This window comes from Rhea americana, unplaced genomic scaffold (assembly GCF_003343005.1).
Source record: "Rhea americana isolate MKP2758 unplaced genomic scaffold, rheAme1 scaffold_196, whole genome shotgun sequence".
NCBI lineage: Eukaryota > Metazoa > Chordata > Aves > Rheiformes > Rheidae > Rhea > Rhea americana.
Genome location: NW_028186105.1, coordinates 1,543,639 through 1,567,625, shown reverse-complemented (window position 1 = coordinate 1,567,625; position 23,987 = coordinate 1,543,639). Strand labels below are relative to the sequence as shown.

The window sequence follows — 23,987 nt, the reverse complement described above, 5'->3', positions numbered from 1 at the left end:
ATTGTCTCAAATGTCTGCAGCACTACAGAAACAATAGAAGTTCTGCACTCATAAAAAGCACTCATAAAAAGATCTAATAGTCTACAGTAATGTCATTAATGATCCTGATATTCCAACAGAGATTCCAATCATATAGAACTGACATAGAATTTTAAATCAAATGCTTAGGAATGGGAATTTTGTACACACCTGTAGATACAGAAAATCTTCTATTGGCCAATGCATCCTTAAACAGATGTAATTCTTAAATTGTCCCTTTGATTGACCAGTCAAGATTTCTTTCATGTTATTTGCTGCAAGAGTTTATGGAAAAAGAGACTTTCTTTGCTTACAAAAATACTCCATCAAGATGGAATTGGATGTTGTAATGTAGGATTTGCAATCCAGATTTCTCTTATAGACAACTATAAAAAAATTCCAGATTAAAATCCCCTGTAGTACACAAAATTTCTAGCCTGAAGTTCAGTCAGGGGATCACATGTGTAGTTTTGCTCTTGTACCTGATAAAAACAAAGTTTTTCTGAAGAGGAAAATATTTGGCTGCTTTGTGCTTTCTGTGTTTTATGTGCTCACATGCTAATATAGCTGTGTTCTTCAATTCACAATGTACATGTTGAGTTTTCAACCTACCAGCATAAATAACGAGACCAAAGCACCACTCTGTGTTCCTAATAGTACAGCCTCTCAACAGCATCTTCTCATTGTCCAGGGCATACTTCTCTTCTTGAAGAGTAAGAGTTCCTGTGAACTTATCTAGTTTGTTATTTGGTGCTTCACATTTGACTTCACCTGTAAAAAATGAAGATAGAACAAGAACATATTTCCTAGCTTAGAAATATGTCGGTGAATACATAGTGCATTCTCAGCTCTTCCCCAGATGCTGCTGCAGTTCTCCTCCTGGCTGTCATGCCCATCCTTTATCGTATATCTACCTATGTTTCGAGATATTGCTTTTACCCATTTTCATGTTGTAGTCGAATGGGCCACAGTGGAGCTGGGTTTATCCTAATCTTGGAACATAGCAATTTTTTACTGGCAGAATCCAACACAAAGTTTCCACTCCTTATATGTGGGTGAGAAGACATGTTGAACCAGTAACATACTTTTAATCCTTCTACAGCAAGTTCATAATGGTAGGCTGTCACTGGATAATTTTAGATGACAATTGCTCATCTAGTTAATCCAGAACCATCATATCGGCACTCCAAAGTCTCTAAAAGTGTAGGAAAATCAGGCCTATCTCACTACAACCCTTGCAACACTTGAAAAGCACAGAGAAAGCAGAAGTTCTGCAGTGTAACCTGAAACAGAACACAATGAAACTTTGGTAAACCAAAACCACGGCATGACTCAGCAGCTGAGATCCCTCTCCAGGAATATTGTGCCTCTCCTCATGCAAACTCTGGGACAGTGCTTTTGTGAGTACTTTGCAGGTTAACATCCAGAGCCGCTTTCCACTTAAGTGGGTGGATCCACAGTACTGATACACTGACTGCAGAATCAGAAGAGATTCATCCAAGCTAGGTTGGTCACCAAAAAAGTGAGATACTGTAGAGATTCACCCAATATAGCTGCACCAACTCTGGTAACTCTGCAGCTGAAGATACTTCAGCAAGACCCCATGCCTCCTATCTCCTTCTACCATTATGAGCAAGAAGGTGTCTGATGTGTTTCACTCAAAGGTATTCAACACTGAAAAAGCCTGTATGCAATTAGTGATAGGTAACTGAAAAGTTATTGTTTCCTTTCTCATCTCCCAGTTCCCCAAATCCAATAAAGAAGCTCATCTTTTTGTATGCATCTCCCTTATCTGAACCATCACAATGTCAACAAACATAGCTGACATTAAGCATTCCACTCGGTGCCTCTATTAGCTGCTCGACCCTTTCCTCTCTTCCTGTCCTAAGAAGTAATTAGATAACGAGTTACATAAATATTTAAATGCTGCTACAGACGTTAGCTGGGGAAATGCAAGGTTAGGTCTGATTCTAGGCACTCTTCCCAGTACTCTTCCAAATATAAATCATCCCGGGAAACATTTTATTCATTTTAAGTATTGCAAAGAAGTCACTTTTATTTACAACATAACTAAATGGAGATTAAATAAATGTTAGATAAGAAAAGCTTTAATTTTTCAGAAGATTTTGAAACATTTTATAATTATGCAGTTTCAAAATTGCAGTATTCTTAGATAATATTACACAGAAGTTTTTTGAAAAATCATTTAGAATGAWTTTTTTTTTTCCAGAATTGATACACACTGCAGCCTCTTCAGGAGAATAATTTAGACATGCAACTGGGATTATTAACATAAAGCTTCTAATGGCACCTCTAAGAACATATTTCTTGAGATCTAAAACACTCAGAACCTCAGCTCTCACTTCAAAGAAATCTTTATGTACTGAGTTGTCACTCAGCTGAGAGGAAACACATTATTTCATAAAATCTCAAAGTAGAGATCAAAAGAAATCCCCTGCTTTTGGACAGTACTATCAGAGACTGTCCAGGCTATGCAAAATCTCTGCCACATCACCACTGCTGGTCCTGGAATCATCTAGTTATTTCAAAGAGGTTTTTTTCTTTGATTTTTTGTCTTTATCTAAAAATATTTCCTGAGAATATGGTGTCCTTGAGAAGTTCTAGGGACAGCAACATCAACTCCACCCCTTTCCATACAGACGCATACTGCAGTCCTGCCCTCATATCTAAGTTAGCAGAGCATTGCAAAACACATCTAACATCAGCTGGTCTGTTGTCCCATCCTCTCACCAGAGAGACAACTGTGTGAGCATGAGTTATACTGTTTTCAACATATCTGTCTGCTTTCTGTATATGTGCTGCTATATATTTATGATATAGAGAAAAGTGCTAAGAAAGGACACTTTGTCCATTAACTACGTCTGTACTGTATGTCTATAAATATTTTAGAACATTGTCTTTGTTGTAGCGATGARAGCACAGGAAATATTGGCAGTGCAAAGCTAGGAAGTAAGTCCTATGTCATGTATGCACTGTGCAGAGTCAGTCCTCAGATTAGCACTGTAGCTAGAAAGTGCAGCCTCACGGAAGCTAAAGGCTACATCAGTGTAAAATTGGTCTGATATCCATAATGTTGAGAGAACATTTCCCATTTGCAATTAAAAGAACTTTCAAGATGTACAGACAGATGCTAAAGAAAGTGTGCAGCTATGAGGAGAGTTTACACCCAATGTACTTAAAGTAATATCCATACCTGAGAGACCTACAAGCAAAGAGAAATCTTTTCCTCTATATACACTGTCGTTATCCATTGTACAGACTGCAATGTACCAGTTGGGTTTTGTTGCTACTACATACAGAGGAAKCCTATGCAGGGAGCAGGGGATAGCCTGGAAGGAAGACTCCCAGTCTCTCTCCAGACTTTTGGGTCTGGGAAAGTGCTTTAGGAATTTAAATTTCTATGTGGACTCACCATCAAACTCTGTTAGTTTCTGAAGATCTTCTCCAAGCTCTGCAGTGACTGTCAGGGCCTGCTTCACCTTGAGGTTTGTTTCACTGTAATAGATTACATGAGACATGAAAGAATCAGTCCATCTCTCCCTGAAAAGTCACTTCTATCTAACTATTGGAGGATAGTTGTCTTCCTCCTTAGACATGTGATGGATCATGCTGTCACGGGCCTTTTTTAGCTGACCATAACAATACCTTTATCTCTTCCTGCTCCAAAGACAAGTGGTCCAGAGAAATRTTGGACATGTTAGCAAAGAGGATGAGTTGGTTTCGTCTTCTGAATTCCACTGCAAAGTGTAAGGCCAGGCATCACAACTACCTGAGTAGCTCACTCTCTACCCTGCCACTCATACCACACTCAGCCCTGAGGTATCTGAGCATATAGGAGAGCTCTGGATCTTCTGCCATGATACTTGGCCCTTAAGAGTACTGAAGTCCTTGGATAAACTGGCTAAGTGAGTTGAAAATGGGGGTCCTGCAATGTCAAAGAAGCACTTCACGTGGTTAGAGCCTCCTAGAAGTATCCTCGAGCATTTGCAGGCATGCAAACTGGATCATAAAGACGAGGTCAGCTCCAGTTTATTCCAATTAATACAGACCAGTTGTAGCCCTCTGACTTGTGGCCAGTTGCCCTGGAGTGAGCAAAGTTTGGATGCTGTTGCTGTGTGCATGGATCTAGCAGTCAACAGGAGATTACTGGAGCTATTCATTGCRATTATTTCACCTAAATAATTTGGCTAAGAGAAAAGACTAAGGCAGATATAAAAAAACAGAAGGCTTCCGTCACTGACTTCATATATTGCAGAAAAAAAATTAAACTAAATCTGAGTGTCAGGAGAACTGTTACTAAAAAATCAGAGGGTACAAAGCCCCTCCCCATATGACATTTAACCTGCGATAGTGAAGAGCATACAACAGAAGACATCCTTTTTCAAGACACTTACCTGAAGATTATTCTAAGTTTTAAGAAACTATTGCTACAAAAGTCATTGTAGGGAATGAGGTGCATTTTGATTTAATCCTGTACCCACCTCAGATAATTGCTTGACTGAATAAATGATGGATCTGACTGAAATCTTTCCATGCTGCATATTGAAGCTAAGCAATTACGCTTCCATCTAGTGATAAATCCGCTTAGCAGGAAAGCTGAAATGATTTTCAACTCTTTGGAGAATAGTAAGATAAGAGTATAGGGCAGGCAAACATTCAGCAGGTGAAGACAGTATTTAAAAGGTTCTCAGTATGRATAAAGTGTAGGATGAGGGAGGAAAGAGCAGGCAAACTTGATCGATCTTTACTAGCCGTGTACAATCCTGGTCATTGACCTAGCAGAATACATGGTGACAGCTCTTGTGATTCAGCTCTGAACTTAGCAGTGCTGGAAACACAGAGGTAGCTGGTCTTCATGGCATCAAGGATCACCACACAAGATTTGGCCTTGCACRGGCAGCAGTGCTTGTGCCTAAGGGCCAGGCTCACTTACCCATCCAGTTCAGCCGTTTCGATATATGTCAGGCTGTGTGGCTCACTGCTCGACAGTAACAGTAGATCGGCCTGAACACAAACAAACAGATGTGGCATGAGCTAACACAGTCAGAGAGCAGTAGCACCAGTGTGTGACTTGTGGCTTCTGAGCACTGTAGGTCTCTAAGGCAGTTAGCATCACTACTGTCTAATTTGCTTGTGAGTGAGAAAAGTAATTACAAAGACCAGTTATGCACGTGATGGAGAGAAACTCTACTCACCGTCACAAAGTTGTTGTTTTCTAGTTTTATTATATCCCCTACTTGGACATTCATCCATTTTTCATCCTTCAACCTGCAAGAAAACTCCTTTTAAGTAAGCACATAAAGCAAATACGCTTCGGAACTTAGGAGACTCAGCTTTGCTCCTAAAGCCAGATTGCAAGCACTACGGGGAACTGGACTGTAGGTTAAACAGAGCAAGGCTTGCCAGCCTGTGGCCTGGTCCATGCTAACCTCTAAGAGACCATCACGACACAAAATGATAGTAACAGTGTTCAAGTGGTGACACAGGCAAGGTTGAAACCAGGCCCCACTATAGCAACGTAGTCCATGTGCACTGCCTTGTCTGGACTGATTACTCCCTTCCTTCCCCTAAAGAGCCACACTGGCTTATAAAGAACTCTCTTCTTCATTGTAATAGATATCCCGAATGCCTGGGAAAACTGCCAGTTATGCTAGTTTTCCTAAGCAGGATTAAGGGCCACAGCAGCAATTCTGACTCTATGTGGGACTGGCTGTCAAAAGGGCCGAAGTCCAGGTGCTACAGCAGGTTAAGCCAGCRTCTGCAATGGCCTTTACATTGATAATCAAGAAGTCTAGCTAAACAGCAAATGCAACCTATCCAAGTCACGTTATCTGTATCTAAAAAACCTGATGAAAATATCAAGATGAAAAATGTCAAGAGTTATTTCAAAACAGTACTGGGATTCAAACTTGAGCTAATCTCAGTCATTTCTTATTTGACAGCAGTCAGTGTTGGACAGGACCTGGTTTCTAGGTTTTTTGAAACTGGCAAAATATTAGTAAACTTGTATTTCAATGCAAGTGTTTAGTAGAGACAGTAACTAGTACACAGTAAGCTAAGAGACTAGATTACTTAGCTGAAAACACAAGAAGTATGTTCCTGTTCTTCAGTTTCCAGTTATATTTTTAACTATTTAAACATCTGTTGGAATATACACAATACACTACTATCAATAGTACAGGAAAAAAATATCAGCATCACCAGGGACTTCACAGCTGTCAACAGCTGCATCGTACGGGCAGTTGGACTCTGGATCTGCAAGTCTGGCTCTATGGAGCTGCAAGTACAGAGCTCATCCGCCTGCCCCAAAAGCCAAAGACTCTGTTTTTTTTTTTCTGAAGGGAAATGTTTTTTTCTGAAGGAAAAAAAACAGGGCTAGCAGTACAATGCCTAAGATATACGGCTGAAATGTTTTGAAATACCTCTAAGACAGAAGCATTTCATGCATAAGAAGACACACTCAAAGTATTATAACGTGGATGGAGAAGTTACTCATGTTTTTTTAATCTAAAATCACTTGTTGATTATGCCTAGCTCTGCTTGGCTCAGAAATAAATACAGCAAACACAAATAGCCCTGTTTGTTTGGTGTTTCTAGGGTAAAAAGTAAAACAATATGATACTCTCAAGGCATCACCTATTTAAAAAAGATATATATAATGGAAAATAAATAGTTTACTTTTTCTCTGTGCAGGGGCACAGCCATAACGTCTACACTGATTGTGATAACTGTCTTTTGGATTCTTTAATCAGATACAAAAGCCCAGAATTGTACCGAGCACCATGAAAAAACAGGGTGAAAGAAGATTCCATTTTAAATTGTTTACTGCTCTTTGGGGATCAGACACACAAAATAGCAATAAAATTCTCTTCTCAGTGATAAATACTCAGTTGAAATTACAGAAGAGGAAACAAGACTTACATGCCATTGATCAGCACCTGGACTGGGCGGTTGTTGACATGTTTGTCACTTTTGTGTCGATTCTGAAAAGTTGATCAGCATGTTAAAAGACATTTCCAGGAAACCAAACATACAGATCTGTAGGCAGTGCAACAACATTTCAGGTTTTCACCAAGCTAGCGTAAATGGGCAATGACACTATAGGCATGAATGCAAAGACTGTTCAGAGTCGTAGCTGAATCACAGTTGGGGCCATGTTTAGCTAGTAGGAGATGGCACAACTGGACTGCAAAGAGGAACAGGTGACATGGGCCTTGCTCCTGGAGGGAGGGAGGAGGGTAGGGCCTTATATGACACATAGCACAGTCCTGACTCCATCGGGGTTGGTCCTGCCCGTCACAGTTTTGTGAACTAAGTACCCAGAGAAATCTGTTCCTCTGCTCTGATATGGGAAGCGCCCACAAATGTTCTCACATTGTTCCCTGGGAGAGCACCTCACCATCCCTGACCATTTACACTCCACAATAATGTCTCTGTCTGCCTAATTACAAAGGTGCACTAAGTCCCTATAGACCAAGCTAGGGCATCAAGTTTACTTTAAAAAACAGACAAAATCAGGTGCTCAACTCAACTTTGGCCTAACATCACTCAGTGAAGTCARTGGAATTCGGCCAAGGCTGGGCAAGTCTGAAAAATCACACACAGGTTGTATACTTACTTCCTACCAAAGGTGCTTTCCCAGCAGGATGTTCCCCCCCATACACATACATAGGACCTAGATGGCAGAGAATGAGTTTTCCAAAGTGGAAGCTTAAGAATAGACTCCTGTGTATGTATTCAGGTATTTCTATCACATTTTCAGACATGCTAACCAGTTCCAGAGAAAGTCAGTGGAGCTGCTGGGCTGAAGTTCGGAATTTCCGCAATTTGGAAATTCTAGCTCCTTTTTAGGTAATGAAGTATAGATTTGGGAATTGAATCTCAGACCCCATCTTACCACAGACCAATTCTCCAACTGTGTGCCACTGACTGTGTTTATTTTCAGTAGTTTGCTTTAGTCATAATCCTGAAGAAACATGCGTAAACTCCAAAGTACAGGACAGTAATCTTACGAAATCATCGATGGCATCCTTGACTCCCGATACAGCCAGCACCAGCACTAGGGGCACCACTGTCGTAAACCAGGACAATGAGGAAACCTGAGGAATCAGCTGCAGAAAAAAAGAGATTTGAGTTGAGTTGAGAATTTTTTTGACAGTTTAGCAAAAAGAAGGAAATAAAACACTGTGCTTTGTGGAAGCTACAGACCATATCTTTCTATGATATCTGAGTATAGAATAAAGACAGAAATGCTGCCTGTCACTTACATGTCACCCCACAAAGTAGACGAAACAGGAAAATCATGCTTTGCTTACAAATCAAGCTCTAATCTAGAATATAAAAATGCTCAGGAAATGCAATGGATTGCTCTCCTTTGTTTGTACCACTAGAATTACAAATTCTCCAGTGGATTTTTGCTGGAGGTGSTGACATGGGCAAGTCTGGCAAGAGGCACACAGAGCTATCTGAGCAAGGCCTGCTGTGCAGAACCTTCAAATGCTTCTATTTTTTGCTTTGGTAATTCCTGGTATTTTGCTGAAGTAAACTTCATGTCAACAAACAGACAGCTGTTGCCAGGGCTGACCTTGCCCTTACTAGATCAACAGAGTCACTTTTGTTTCTCATATTTTTGCTAGTGTGAGGACCAGAGAATTGAAAGTGATTGCTGGTCAAAGCCTTTTTGCTGTCACTAATACAAAGACACCTTACCCTAGCGTAGTTCCCTGCTTCCTCTAGAAGACCAGCACTAATGGTGGAAGCAATGCGACTCCAGCACCAACTTGTCCATTAGAAGGGATCTGGGCAGCATCAATTCCATGAGAATGACTGAAGTGACATATTTGCCATTAAAACAGCTGCACTCCTAAGGATGGAGCCCTGCTCTTTGGGATCACTCCTTCTACTGCACTGTTATGACCAAAATCCTACAAYCACCACCAAATCCAGTCAGGAGGAATGATATCTAGAGCCAAGCCCAGCCCCATGCAGATGTGTGTGCGGGGTGCATAGGCATGTAACTGCTATCCTGTCCTGTAACTGGGAAACATATGTCCTGCTGGGCTGTGCCARTGGAATGGGGAGGCAGAGTCCCCACAGCCAGCCTGTCAAAGCCACTCCTGATGCAGGCAGAGACACTTTCAGTGCTACAGGGATGGAGCGAGTGGACAGACAAGGGACAAACTTAAATGGGGTRATATGATAAAAGACTAATGGCAGCCTGCCCTAGCTTACTTTGACAAACAAAGCAGGAAAGCTATACATTTTGTACACAATCACTTCTAAATGGTTCAGCAAAAGATACAGCTGAGGCATTTAATAGCTTAAAATACTCTAAATTTAAATAGTCAAACAGCTAGAGTGCAGTACAACACAGGAATGGTGCTGCCAGCTTAGCTGAAAATGCATTTTTTACTATAAAATAGTTTCTTGGAAAATATATACGTGGGCTGAAATTTCCCAAATTTGGTCTCTGTAAATAAGCAAAGAAGATTGTGTAAAGTTTGCTCTAACCTTAACAAAATTTTGCCTACAGTTTTGAGCTAAGAGAGAAAAAGATGGTTTGGAAAAGGCCATTTTGCAAACTTGTTTGTACTGAAATGATCAAATTTAAAATATCATGCTTGCCATATAATAAAAATCAGATCTTTTTTGATAACATATGTTCCAGTGTGACTCAGAAATGACAAAGTGCGCAGCTTTTATCCTTATTCTAGCAAAGTTYCAAAGGGCAGAAATCCTGATATCAATTTCTCCAATATGCTCTACTTTCAGATATGGTAGTATTATCATCAGCACTGGGCAAAGTGCACCTCAGTGCCACCATGAGCCACAGGGTCCAAAAGCATTGCCACTGTTTGACATGCTCCCTATTAGAGACCTTCCTCACCCTACAGAGCRGAGAGCAGCAACATTCAGCTCTATGCAAACTAGCTGCAACGGTCAGCCTTCCTGCTGTTAACTCCTTCCTTTCCAGGGAAAATTTGTTCTTCTGCATGCCRTTTCCTATGAGGCAGTCAGTGGAACACAAAGAATTTGCCTTTAAACATTTGGATAAGGGACAACTTCCTTTTGTACTACAGAAGGCATTACTAATGCAGAGCTAAGGACAGCAAGGAGGACTCAGATTAGACACAAAGGGGTAGTAGGACAGGGCATGAAAAATGTATACAATTTGTTGAAAACTTTAATTAAATTTTTTCTTAACTTAGTTCAAATTATCGTATTCAAAGGTAAGGTARGAAATTGCTTTTTCTGCCCTACTTTCTACCTACATTAAGGCTTTGCTAAGATGCTAATCCCTAACAAGCGTATAGCTTGCACTTCATTACAATTAGCAATACATAGCCAGGCTTTGATAACAGACAACACGAGCTGCTAGAAACAGCACAGTGAATTCATACCTGCAAAATCAGCAAGAAAAGAAAGTAAGCATTGGCTATTCGCTGAAACTGTTCAAACAGGTTGAGAGGCAGGAAAGTGAAGAAGTTGTATTTCGATGTTTTAATTGAATTGCTCTGTAGGGAAAGAAAGGCAAAAAAAATAGGATTAGTCAAACAGGAAACRAAAATTACAGCACAACCCATTTCAACTCTGTTTTTACTTGCTTATATTTAGCAATAGTATTGTTTCCAGTAGAAGCTCAAAAATATTTCCTTTCCCCAATACAGTCATGCTGAGTTTGGATAAACAGACAGAATTCCTCATGGAATTGGTGAAAACCTGATGCTCAGTTTATGCCACTGTAATTCCAGATAGGCACAGATACGTGTATTCACTCACACACACAGATATATTTTCCTTTCATTATTCTTTTTCCTTATGAGACACACAAAGAGAATTAAAAACTATAGCCAGAACACAACTCAGATGTTAGTGTTTTGTTGTTAGCATCAACAAAGCAGTGTTAGAAAGTGCAYGTTGTGTCAGTTACCCGTAACTTCTCCTGAGACTTCTGAGCACCATTCAGCTAGACAACCACATAGACAACCCCATAGGTCTGCCCAGGAGCGCAGTCTGATCTTTCAGGTGATTCAGCAGCTTCTCAYCCAGCAACTTGGAGAGGCTACTTGTTTCTATTCCATAAAGATCACTTGAATGCAGTGTKGTACAAAGAGCCACTAATACAAGAACTTATCATTTCTGTAGGCAAGCTGCAGCTTTGTTCCTTTGCTCCCTATTTCTACTTTCCTTTTYGAATTGTAGGCAGCCCCTCCAGCCATGAGCAATAGCTGCTCCTTCTTCTGTCTCCTTCAAACCAGAGAAGAAAGATCAATGGTAGATAATACAAATCTGAGCATTTTCTTCCCCMAAACCCATGGCATTCTGATAAAATTCTATCCACTCAAGGGACAGGCTCAAGCCATCTGACTGAGCCTACCAGGTAGTTTTAACTCMGATCTGTCTCCACTTTGTAGTGCTCTTTGTAGCTGCCCTAGGCTACACCAGCTGCTGCAACAGCCCACATTTCTCTGTGCCTCTCAGCAGCGTGGTAGCCAAAGCAGCAGCACCTGCTGTTTCTATACTGTCTTTCTAGACTGGACCATACCAAAGATCTCACTGTGTTCAGGGTTGTAGCAGCAACATGGGACTCTGGACTGAGGGTCTAGCATCAACCTAGAGATTTGCTATTATCAAACCTGACACTCAGTTGGAATATCAATAGGCCTGGGTCTGAAGGACTGTTAAAATATAAGGTCTTGAAGGCATAACAAAGTACACAGCGATACACTGAGCAAACATAGAGGTATAGTATGAGCACAGAGTCTTGCCTCCAAGGACACAAAAGCTACGCACAGCCAGAGAGGCAGATGCGACTCACAGGTTTCTTTCTTGGCCTGAGGACATGTTTTGATACATGCTTTTGCCAGTGCTCCAGTGGAATGGCAGCTGCTTTCCTCCCTTCACAGTTTAAGTGTACTAGATTTTCTTTTTGTATGAAGTTTATCAAGCATTCATCCATGTTTAGTCATGGAAATGTGTATGCAAGCTGTTGCAAGCACATCTAAATTTACCCCAGAGAWACTCTCCAGAAAGGTCCATTTAGCCCTCTCATGGGAATCTAAGGTGTGACAGCACAGGGAGGCAGATACTGCACAGCACACCTCTATCTAGTAATAGATTAGCACTAGATAGTGAATGGTGATTGTGGTATTGTAATAACCTTTAGATATTGGTAAGATGGGCTGGATCTGAACTCCTCCGAACACACAAGCTACTAAATATGAACTAGAGATCACATCCAATCTATGCATTAGACCAGGATTTCTACTCATAAGCCCACCCACATTAGCCTGTTTCTGTCATTAAAGCAATTATTTAAGCAATTCAACCAATTACTCAACATGACCACCATAAGGTGTGCCTGGGGGAAGCTATTCCATTTCAGACAGTTACTGGATTCCAGGCTGTGTCCAGACGCAAAGTGTAACAGTCCTCAGCATTAACTTGATGTATTATCCTTATGTACAAGCCAGTCAGTAAGACAGCAGAAATGGAAATTCCCTTCATGGAAGTGCTAACCAAATTGTCCAGTTGACCACACTCCAGGAAGAAGAGATGTTTATCAGTGATGATAATTTAAACAATGTTGCCGGTTTCTTGGCATAATGTAGCCATCCCTGGGTGTGGTTAGCTCTGTCTGTGATCTAAATGCTAGCAAATGTCACTGCCCAGCTTTAAATTTGGTTTATTTCAAAGTTCCTAATATGTACTACATACAGGCACCACACTGCTAAAACACAAGCAATGAAATAGCAGCATCCTCTGTAAACCCACAATGTAGAGCATTAAATAACTTGCCTGACAAGTCAGTGTCCAGTAGACACAAAGTCTGACAGATTTTTTAATAAAACCCAGATCTAAAGTGACTTCTCCCTGCTAATCTGAAGAAAAATATCACTGCCACTTACTTTAAAAGTAGAGGACAGTAGCTACAGGAAAAAGCATGTACAGGGGACCTGACCTTCATGCGTCACTAGATTTTGGAGACAGTCACATACAATGTGAGAAAAACTGCTCTGTAAACACTCACATAAAGTTTAAAGGATTTTGTCTGCAAAATCTCAGAAGTGGATAGGAAAAGAATGGGAGTGGTTTGTTTCAATTCTATTTCTGCCTTCTATTTTTGACCATTAATTACGTCAAGAAAACCACTGAATGAACCAGAGCCATTCATTTTGTTTCCTATTGCCCTTAAGCATGTTACAAACCCCAAACATAGCAGCTTCCAAATGCTTAGCAAGGACCAGGCTGTTCATGATTTTCTGCATAGTATTTCAAGATTATGATATTGCTTGTCACACACTGTCTTTTGGGATACTGGGACACTACGGAGAACAGGATGAGGATAGGTAGTATCATAGCTAATTGCCTGACTGTTCCAGAATCTATAATTAAAACCAAGCACCAAAAGAAAAAAAAATATGCATAATCAGTATGCAAATTTATAATTCAACAAGTAAACTTGGCCATGGGCCTTAGGGGCTATGGGAATATAAATATTAAATGATAAAAGCAAGCTAGGGAAAACTTCAGCCTTTCCACTTCAAGGCTCTGGATTCCYATTTCAAGGATACGGTTGAAGCTCTCTGTAAGAAATCATTTCTGTTTTCATGCAATACGCCAGGGCTGTATGCTCTGACAGCCCAAGCTCTCAGCTGACTAGAGAGAAACCTCAGTTAGCTTCCGCTCTTGATCTTATCCCACTTCACGATGCCTACCATCACCATGTCCTTTCATTCATTTACAGCTGTACAAGAACCTTATTCTGGGATGGGAGGGGTACTAAGGAAACCTGCAGCACTGCAGTGTGTTAAACAGTCCATACGCAGCCATCACTAATGCAACATTGTCCTTACCTCCCCTGTGCTCTGTCTTTGGTGGGGAAGATGTCCAAGTGAGAAAAGCGATGGAGAGGAAAAATCTTGGAAGAAGTGATTAATTATTATGAGGACTTACRGGAAATTCTCATTCTCCTACAGAATTTTAAAAACTAAACATCCAAGAAAAGCCCCATGAGCCACTTAMAAAGATAGGAATCAGGAGCTTTAAATTTATTCCCAGTTCTGCCCCAAGACCTCCTCTGCGACCCTGGACAGGCCCTCTGTGTGTGCCTGTTTCCCTAAGCAGTAGGAATGACAGTGGTTACCCACCTTTGGTTTCAAGATCTATAGGTGCTAAGTTTGGTACGAGAACAACATTGTCTGTGGGTGAYGGATTATTCTAATCTGCACTTTTCAGGGGCTGGATTCACACCTCCTGGAAGTGTGACTCCACTGAAATGCTGTCCCCAAGAACAGTCCTTACAGCACTGCAGATCTGACTGCTGAGCTGTTACTTYGGAGGTGTTTTCAGAAGCCTGCCTGTGACAGCAGACCACAGGCAAACGCTCAGCAGATGGCTCCTACCTTTGTTCATTGGACAAACAATCTCCTCACCATAAAAGCCACGGGACACATGAGACACTGCTGCCTTTGTGGTCAGGTTTCAGGGGCTAAAGGGTGATGCTCAGGCAGGGCAGGGTATGGCAGGTAGGAGAACAGTTGCCCTTCTGAATTTATATTCCCAGATCAGTGACATATTAGTTTCTCGCAGCTGGACAAACTGTCTCAAAGCARACCTTACAGCAAGCGTGGATGTCCTGCGGGGAGGTGTTGTGCCATGACACCTGCCACTTGCACTGGTGCCAATGTAGCACAAGGTGCAAACCAGCGAAGTAGCTAAGAAACAGAAACAGCCTTTCCAGGTGCTTTGATAAAGCCTTAGAAGATAAATGCTGGAGCTTGATTCAATGACATTTTGTTTAACTGCAGCAGTGCAATTTGAAAGTGTGCAACCACCATATGCAGAGCAATCTTGTTTAACTACAGCTCCAACTCAAGAGAAGAGTGAGAAAGGTCCACAGGAAACCAACTGGGGTTCATCCGAGCCCTGCAAAGATTTCMTCCTCATTCACAGAAGTAATGGTCTGGTATAACACCAGAAAGAGAAAGATTCATATCCAACCCACGTGCCCCTTCTTTTAGTTTTTCTTTTCTTTTTCTTTTTATTAATAGCTTTGGGGATTTGTTACACATATAACCCTTTGACCCTCTCTGCCTCCTGGCAGCAATAATGCAAAGAATTCCAGAATATAAACATAYATTGCGAATTCCGGGAAAATCTCTAGGAAAATATATTAACTGGGATTGTTTTCCTAAGCTACTTCTTTCAGATGGAGTCAGCATATTACAGACCTATTAATCAGTGTGTCACCCCTGCGGTGAGTATCCTTACCCTACTGGTGCAGAGGAATGCACGGAGGTAGAAAGGGGTGACATCACTTGCCTGATGTCACATCATCACTTGCAGACAGGCCGAGAACAGGATCTAAAAGCCCTGTCAGCTGGTTATCTGCTTTAACTACGCTGCCTTCTCCTCCAACTTAGTTCAGTACCTGAACAGAAGTTAAGGGCAGAACATTGCTGAATAATGTAAAGAAAGCAAACACCAATCCACAATCCCCTGGTCACTGTATTTTCACACAGCAAGCTCCCAGACAGTGCAATAGTTTTGTCTGCATAAGGATTGAGCTAAAATGAAGAGCCAMGGACTTGGTCTAGTGAGTGTCCATGGACTTCACTGCAGTTCATATCTGGGACAGCTCAGCCTTTCTATGCCTTTCAGAGTCCTGGGGGCATTAACAGACCTTAACTGCCCTAAGCCTTAACTGCCTGCTCCCTAAGCAGGGATCTCACCCACACCCCTGCCCATGGCCAAGGAGTTCYATTTAAGCTCTGGCCTGGGCCTTCTGTCCTTGCCTGAACTATGTCATTTGTGCGTTTGTCTCCAGATCTGTGTCCATCCTTGTTTCCTGGATGGACCTCAGACCTATGCTGTAGATATCTTGTCTCCAGCCCTGCCTTCAGTCCTGTTTCTAGCCCCATTTTCTGCTGTTCCTGCTTTGACTCACTGAAGGAACCCTGGACATGGTTCATCAGYTTCCCTTGACTGAGGCTGTCAGGGTGGACCCTGCCACCAGCCACCTGTCCTGCCCATCTTGATCAGATGCTGCWGGACTGTTCCATGGTCGCTGAGGGCTCTACCTGCACTGGAGTCATCCTCAGCTCCCAGCTTATCCCCACTCGTGGAGCAGCCCTGCCCTTGCTGTTCTCTGACAATACCTCCCCAGTGCAGCTGCTCTTTGGCGTGCTCCACACAACATCTCCTTAGATATGGGAAGAGTACTGCAGGTTGCTGCTCTARCTATTTGTTCAGGAGTTACTCAGAGCACTTTTCGCATGATTAGACAACACTCCCTTCAGCCTTGGGTGTGAAGAACGCTGGGAAGCAYTTGCAGGTTCAGTGTGGGATCAAAAGGCTGCCATTGACCACACTGACAAGGGTCTTGGAGGACGACCCATCACTCAGTGTACAGGAAATGGAGTTGAATCTGAGCCCACGGTCTGAGCTCCATGCTCTCATTATTTCAAAAAGATGAGATCCCAGCTGCTGCTCCAGCCCAGGGCTCTATCAGGCATAGAAATTTGTATGAATCGTTCCTATTTTACTAGGGAATTTATCAGGTGACCAAGGAAAACAAAAACAGAGTCCATTCAACCCCCCTATTGCTGGTCCTGCAGAAAGGATGCTAATTTGACCCTAGATCCTGAAATTTTTCTTTGAGTCATGGGTCTTGCATTTCCTCTCTTATTGTATGAAAACCAATTTCAAAGTTGTTTTTGCAGCCCTTTATGACGTCCCAGTGCAGCTGTGCTGAATTCCATCACAAAACTGAAGAAATAAAAGAGAATTTGAATCAGAGAAAACATGAAAAGTCTTCAGAAGAAATTTCTTTCTCCAGAGTGTCTGTAGACAGAGAGGTGTAGATGTGGACCATCATGGTGGATCCACGCTGCAGCAGTTGCCACTGCAGCTGTGTTGGAGGCAGTGTGGCCACACTGAATTGCCTCACATAAGAATCTTAGTTAAACTCCTTAAGTCTCACTGGATCACGTATGGCACCCTGCTCTCAGCTTTCTTTCAATCTTTACACAGATGAGAGAGATGTGTATGGAAGTCAGAGACAATCTGCCTATCTGCAGTGTAACTAAACATAGGTTTTGATCTTGACCTTTCATTTTAACAAACCAATATTGAACCCATTTTTGTGCTGAATTAAGTGCCTATGCACATGTCACTCACTCACACTTGGTTTCTGACTCATTGCTAAATCCTCTTGGGGGCTGGCAAGTGGCACATGCCTTCACATTCAGTCCTTTCAGTTAACTGCACAGCACTTTGCTTTATGATCAAATTATTTTTCTAAGCTACTGCATTCTTGCTGTGCAGAGTAAAGCCAAGGATGTTTGGGGGTGGACCAGTCTGAGAGCTCTGGTTCAGCATACACCAATGCTTTCACAGTAAGTCCAATTAAATTCTGATCTACCAAAGCGCTCCCAGATCACTTGGCATTGCTGCCCTTAGTCACAGGCACCTCCTGTTCCTTAATCACAGCACAAATTGTCAGAAGATACATGTAAGAGGCATTGTGCTTCTTCAGATAAGAAAACAGTGCCTTTGTCCTGTTCTCAGTCTGCACTGTCTCCATTCACACAGATAGTGGAGACCACCCCAAACTTCCAGCCTATCTGCATGATGCATTTCATAGCACTCTGTCCACGGGGACAGGCCTTCAGCTCTCCTCTGAGGACTGCTGCCTCCCCTTGAGGCCTCTGTGTTAATAGGATTTCCACTATGAGCAACTCCTGTCCTCTCTTTAACCCCACCAGCCCAGCTTCTCACACACTGTACAACCCTCCTGTCCTGCCTCTGCTCAGCTCTTTCCGTAGCTGGAGTAATATCACAGTGACACACTGTAGCTTAACCTCTTGCACTGTGTTCTGATTGACACAACAAGGGAATTCGCCTTCTGAAGTCTTCTCCAAGCCCAGATGTGATGGATCTGAACACTCCCTTACATGAACCAGCAGACACCACTTTTTATAGTGAAGCATCATGTTTCTGCAAAGCTGGTCTGAGAATATTCAGGAGTCTTGCTTCATATCAGGAAGGCCAACTTTCTGCAACTGCCAGAACGAAGTTCTCACACTTCCACACACAATAGATTTTTTTTTCAGCTCCTCACTTCTTCCTTTTCAAATATCCTGTAGACTTTGCACCGTGAAGGAAAGATAACCACAAATTATTCAGGGCAACACACCTACCTCTGATTGTGTGCTCCCACTTCCCTGTTCTCACTGAGCCTAAACAGGGACAAAACATTTCTGCATCTTTGATCTATACCAACATAAATGAAACTCTCTTTTTAGTGAAAGGCAAAAACCTGTGCACCAGCTGTGACATACAACCGGCAGCAGCAGTAAAGCAATCCACTACATGTCTGTTTGCATTTCCCTTTCTTTTTCTTACTGGTCTTTCTCAACAACTGCTTCAGCCTGCAGAAACATTTACCCTCTCAGCTACCTTTGTTACAAGAACCTGTTCTATAGGTTTTACAGCTAACAAAGCCTTAAATTACTGAGTAAAGTGAACTTCACCCCTGTAGTTTACACTGTCTAAAACACTTTCTAAGTTTTGTTATGTTGCTGTGTTTCCTTCCAGTTTCTGCCTTTTGTCCCTTTTACCTGGCCAGAATTACTACATAGTGCAAACTTCCTGGAACAAGAGGGCAATCCTGCCTTGGGACAAGACTCTCAGGCACTCAGACTCGGACTGATCTCCTCGTTGTGGGACCAAGAGCTGAATGACAGCTGTTCACCCTGGCCGCTATGAAAAAGACTCCAACCACCTGTGTAGCTGTCCACGCAGGCACATTCTCCCGGCCTGAAGAGCCGAGTATCACAAAGAAGCATTGACAAGCCAAAGTCTTCTGTTGTCCCCTTATACACAGGTCAAATTAAATAGATACAGGTGGGAAGATGTCTTGGGCAGGGAGGACTGTAGCTACAGAAGACAGAAATTACTCTGCCCAGAAAATGCCAGCACACAGAGCCAACTAATCCTAACAGCTGCTGTTCTTCAGCAGCCCAGGGCAGAGTATGGAGTCAGTATACTGGACCATATCCTAGTGTTTAGCAGTGCAACCCCAGAGCAGTTGGACAAGTATGAAAGTAAAGAAAGGGCCCCACTTTCACCCTTCCAGCAGACTATAGGACAAGTATAACTTTCCTGCAGCAAACTTTCAGGAGCATCATGCATATGTTGATGGGAAGGGGAAAGGAGGATCTCTCTTTTGGACATTTCCATATGTGTCCAGTAATCTATAATGTGTGGTCTTAAGTAATTTTAAGTAAGGTTAGTTCCTTTCCATGCACCATGGAGTGGAGATTTAATAAATGTGACCTGAGCTACCAAGACTTGTTGGAAATAAGCAGCCCAGGACAGTGCTTGTATCATCACTTAAGAACAGTTTTTTAGTACTACACCATTCTGACACCACCTCGAGTCTTGGCCTTTTCTAAACAGTTTTCTAGGATTTTCAAGCCTTAATTTACACTGGGCTCCAGAAATCATGAACCATGACTGACTAACATGTCTTAACATGGTTAAGACAAACTCACTGTCAAGTTTTAGCGGATTATACTGAGCTGGTTGTTTGGCTGTCTGCACTTTTACATCTAACCAACAGACTTCACGGAAACCCTCCAGAGCTCTCAGCACCCTCTCTTTGACTTTGGTTATTTGCAAATCCTGGGGCAGGAAGCAGTGACATGCAAAATCTGTTTTATGGATGGCTTTTCACAGAAATAGACTCAGAACAAGAATAGTTTCTTGCTTTTCCTCTGTGCCCTGAGATGACTGTACCTCTCCCTCCTGCTTCACTGCCCCACTTTTGCATATAGTCTTCATTGCCACATCCAATCAGAAAACATAAAGCCGTACATAGTGGCCATACCATTGCACTGGCAGGCTCTTTGCAAATCATATGCACTTTCTCAGTCTCAAATCACCAGGCCTGATAAGGTATTCACAGTGCACAGCCCTTTACGTGTGTAACCTACAAGGCATTTCATATTCAGTACATGTGCAGCAGCTCCACACCTAGGAAGTCTCTGATCTGTGTAGGATGCCTCATGGATGAAAGGTGACCACTGAAAAACATGCAGTTCACTTTGCCAACAGATCAAGTCATAAGACCTATAGTCAAAGCTGGTGGCAAGTAAGAATTTCTACCTCATGAAAAATTAAAATGTTCTGAAAATTTGGATTGTTCCAGTCCTGAAATCTAAAAATCACTTATAATGCTCCTAAAACAAAATGATTCAGAGGAGCTCCTGAGTAAAACTGAAGGATGAGCTTCGCTGCTGGAATTCAGAGATGCACAGGACAAAAATTTCACAATATTCATTCAGTATCTGTTGGCAACTGCAAAGAAGTTCAAAAGAATATAACTTCAGGATAGCCTTAACAGAGAGATTGCCTTACAGCCAAGAAGCACTGGCCTACCTGCTGAGCTGGCTGTCCTGCTTGCATAGCTACAGCAAATGGTCCCCAAGCTTTGGAAATCAATTTACCCACAGGGCTGCCTGGCATCAGGGCTTGGTAGACTTGGGTCACAGCCAGGCTGTGTAATGGTGCTTATTGGAGTCACAGATTTTGTGGCACAGTGTGAACCCAAGTAGGCTGTTAAGGAGCTGGAAATAAAAGCTGGCAGGAAGCCATGAAGGCCAGATTCAAAACCTTCCTGCCAGAGAGGATTTCACTGCAAGAGCTGAGGAACTGACACATTTCCTTTCATGTTTTATTTTAAATGGAGCCATATTTTTAACAGAAAATTTCCAATCAGGTTCTGTTTCTGAAAGACCTTGGAGCCTGATCCTGCAAACACTTTGACTCACATAATTTTCTGGAAGTGTGTAAAGTTACTCTGTTATGCTTTTTCAGACTTAGACCTCTTTCAATTGTTCATTTGCAGGGCTGACTCCAAAGACAGATCTCCCTATGCCTGGTCCACACCTCTCTGATGTGCCCTCTGGCAGAGTTCCTGCCATCTTTTCACAGGTGACAACAACATGCACAGTCCAGGTCTTTCTGGGAAGCCCGGGGAATTATTCTTCTTCATCAAGTGTAGACTTAAGCCCTTTGCAGAGTCATAGCTAGCATGTTCTGATGTGAATCAGTTGAAACAACAAAATGAATGTGAAGGAGAAAATCCTCACATGTGAAGACCTGATGTGACCACATCTGTGATTACAACTGCATTAACAATGTATGCTGGTTACTTACAGCATATTCAAACTGTAGATTGAAGTCCCGGTTGTTTGCTTGAAGTTGTCTCTCTTCCTCTGTAGAGAAGAAGAAACACATCAGACTTCTGCAGAGGAAGAGCTGATATATACTTGAAGATAAGCAAAATCCACATAGATAGGAACAAAGCAGCAGAAAAAGAAAGATTTACTAAGAGGTACCGTCACAGAGAATCTGCGCTCTGTGCTAAATGTCCCATGCAAAGGGGCTGAAGAGGCTGGTGGCACTGACAGGGCAGTGCTGTGAACTATTGCGACAGTAATGTGAGTCTGTACTCCAGCTCTCCCACRCACACATTTCGCTGCAATGCCAGCATTGCTTTATCAGGTTGCTCACCTGTTCTATTAATTCTCCTGGGCAAGAATCATCACTTAACTAGTAGTGCTTGAAACCCCTGACCTGTTCCACCTCTTCCCCTGAAGTCCCTCTGTTGCCATGAATCTACTATTAGTGCCCTTCATCCAGTACATATGCATGTCCTAACATCGACATCACTATCACAACAAGCACAAAATTCAAGACCACTGGAAAGGATTCCAGCAGGTCATCAAATCTGTCTTCTACCTCAAGGCAGAGTCATGCCTGTCAGTCTAAATACATGTCCTAGAAAGMTCCAGTGAGGGCTATTCTTCTGACTTTCTTTCCAGGACTGCRGTGTCCTTACTATGGGGAAGCTGTTTCCTATTCTCTATCATAAAACTCATTATTCAATTCAATTGACCTARGATGATCAAAAGTGCTCTTCTGCTCTCCCTTAGATTGCAATTCCTTGTACTACTTGCCAAGGACACAGAACACAGATGAATTTATTACATATCTGAARGTTGTTATGCCTTACTCTAGTCCTCTCTTCCCTAGGTTAAACAATTCCAGTTTGTTCAGCTGCTTCTTATTGGTCAGTCAGAACTGGCATTACTCTTGCTAATCTCCAGTGGGCTTCCCAGTTAGTTTCCTCTTTCTGGAAGCACAGTGCCCAAACTGGGTTTAGTTAGCAGCTGAAGGTTTACCAAAGCTGAGTAGAGTTGCCCTTATTGAATTGCATCCATTTTTTTCAGACTTTTTCTCCAACTAGCCAATTCTAATCCTATCTTTTAGTAGCTACTATCTTGTAGCTACTATCTGTCAATGGGCTTGTAGTTCTTGCCAGGATGGTGCCATTTGCAGATTCAGTAAATGTGTTCTTTATTCCACCAGCCAAGTTGGAAGAGAAAACATTGAATGCTAGATCTAGGATACATCCCTGATAAATCTCACGAGTTTGATAACGAATCGTTGATAACTATTGTCAGTGTATTTTTCCTGAAAAGTCTGGCACTCACACTGTGGTGGTTTTATCTCAAGCATGTCTCTTAAGATACGTGACAGCTGTCTATGCCTTCTTCCCTAGCCTACAGGCCTGACACTAATACAGAATTAATTTTGGCTTAATGGAGTTTTTCTGAACTGCTGGTTGTTAATCATCTCTTCCTTCCCCGAGTACTTTGAAGTGGTTTGTCTGATTGTTTCAACATTTACCCAAGAAACAAAGCCAATACGTCTATAATTGTACAGCTTTTCTTGTTTCCCTGTTTCAAGATARATGTCTTAAAAAGCTCTTTCGCTCTTTCCCCAGTTTTCTGAACTTCACCTGCCTGTGCTCCAAAAACTCCCAAAGACAATATTGCTCCAGGCAGTTCTCTCAGTACACAATTAACTTTGTGCAGTCAAACCAAAGGAAAACACCTACTTTACCTAAATGTTTCTTCTCTATTTCCAGCCAAAAGTCTTCCTCCACTTTCCATTGCTGGCAAGAAATGTGTTGAGTCATAGAATAGTAAGGTTGAAAGGGACCTCTGGAGATCATCTAGCCCAACCCTCAGCATAGCCCGTAYGGGGACTGAACCCACAACCTTGGCATTAGTAGCACCACACTTTAACCAACTGAGCTAAACCTAATGGAATACTACCATGTCTGACTAAATAAAGGAGCAGATTCTGTTTAATTATTTGCTGAGCTTTTTTTCACAGAGTAGCAGACATAAATCTTCATTGATCTGCTTCTTACTTGAAGGGTTACAGTACCCTAGAGAACCCCACAGTGACAGAACAACTTTTATTGCTCTCTATGCCCTTGATAGCTTTCTGTCACTTTGTGCCTTTGCCACACAGTTTGTCCTGGATAAAGCAGYCTGCTGTGGAACTTCTGTAGGCATCCTTCTTTGGTCCGAAGTGAATGAAAAGCTTGTGATTTAGCCATTTTACTCACCCTTCCAAAGCTTTCTCTGCAACATGATAGCTTGCACTTATGCCCTTAGTATAATTTATCTAAGGAAATGACAGCTCTGCTTAATTCCCTCCCATCCCAGATTTCCTTCCCATGAGACATTAGTTACCAGTTCTCCATATTTACTGAAGATTTCCTTCTTGAAGTCCATTTTAAACACTTCCCTATTGTCACTTTTTCCTCTCCTAAATATCATACTATGACTTCACCTCTCTAGTTCCAAAAAATTGCYCACCTCTGTGTGGAAGGGTTGTGCCAACTCACTCCAAGAACATGCTGAACAGATCGTGTTCCCCTATGTTCCTTCCCAACCGTATGTCTGCATAGTTGGAATTCTCTGTTACCACCATGTCCTGTATTTCAGATAACCATACTAATTGTTCACAAAAGACTGTCCTTCCTAGTTTGATATGTCAATGTTCTTTACCCTTGTATCACT

The 23,987-nt window shown here is 42.1% G+C and overlaps 1 protein-coding gene across 2 annotated transcripts in view; it reads right to left on the bottom strand.

Moving 5' to 3' along the window:
• The window catches only part of LOC146596961 (phospholipid-transporting ATPase ID-like), a 72,393-nt gene that overhangs the window by 32,232 nt on the left and 16,174 nt on the right, over positions 1–23,987 (bottom strand). For both annotated transcript variants that reach the window (XM_085303051.1, XM_085303052.1), the window contains 8 exons: positions 21,265–21,323; positions 10,440–10,553; positions 8,052–8,150; positions 6,961–7,022; positions 5,235–5,307; positions 4,973–5,043; positions 3,452–3,534; positions 631–789 (listed from right to left, as the gene is read on the bottom strand). In XM_085303051.1, coding sequence (XP_085159177.1) covers positions 631–789; positions 3,452–3,534; positions 4,973–5,043; positions 5,235–5,307; positions 6,961–7,022; positions 8,052–8,150; positions 10,440–10,553; positions 21,265–21,323 — 720 coding nt within the window. The remainder of the gene's footprint in view (positions 1–630; positions 790–3,451; positions 3,535–4,972; positions 5,044–5,234; positions 5,308–6,960; positions 7,023–8,051; positions 8,151–10,439; positions 10,554–21,264; positions 21,324–23,987) is intronic.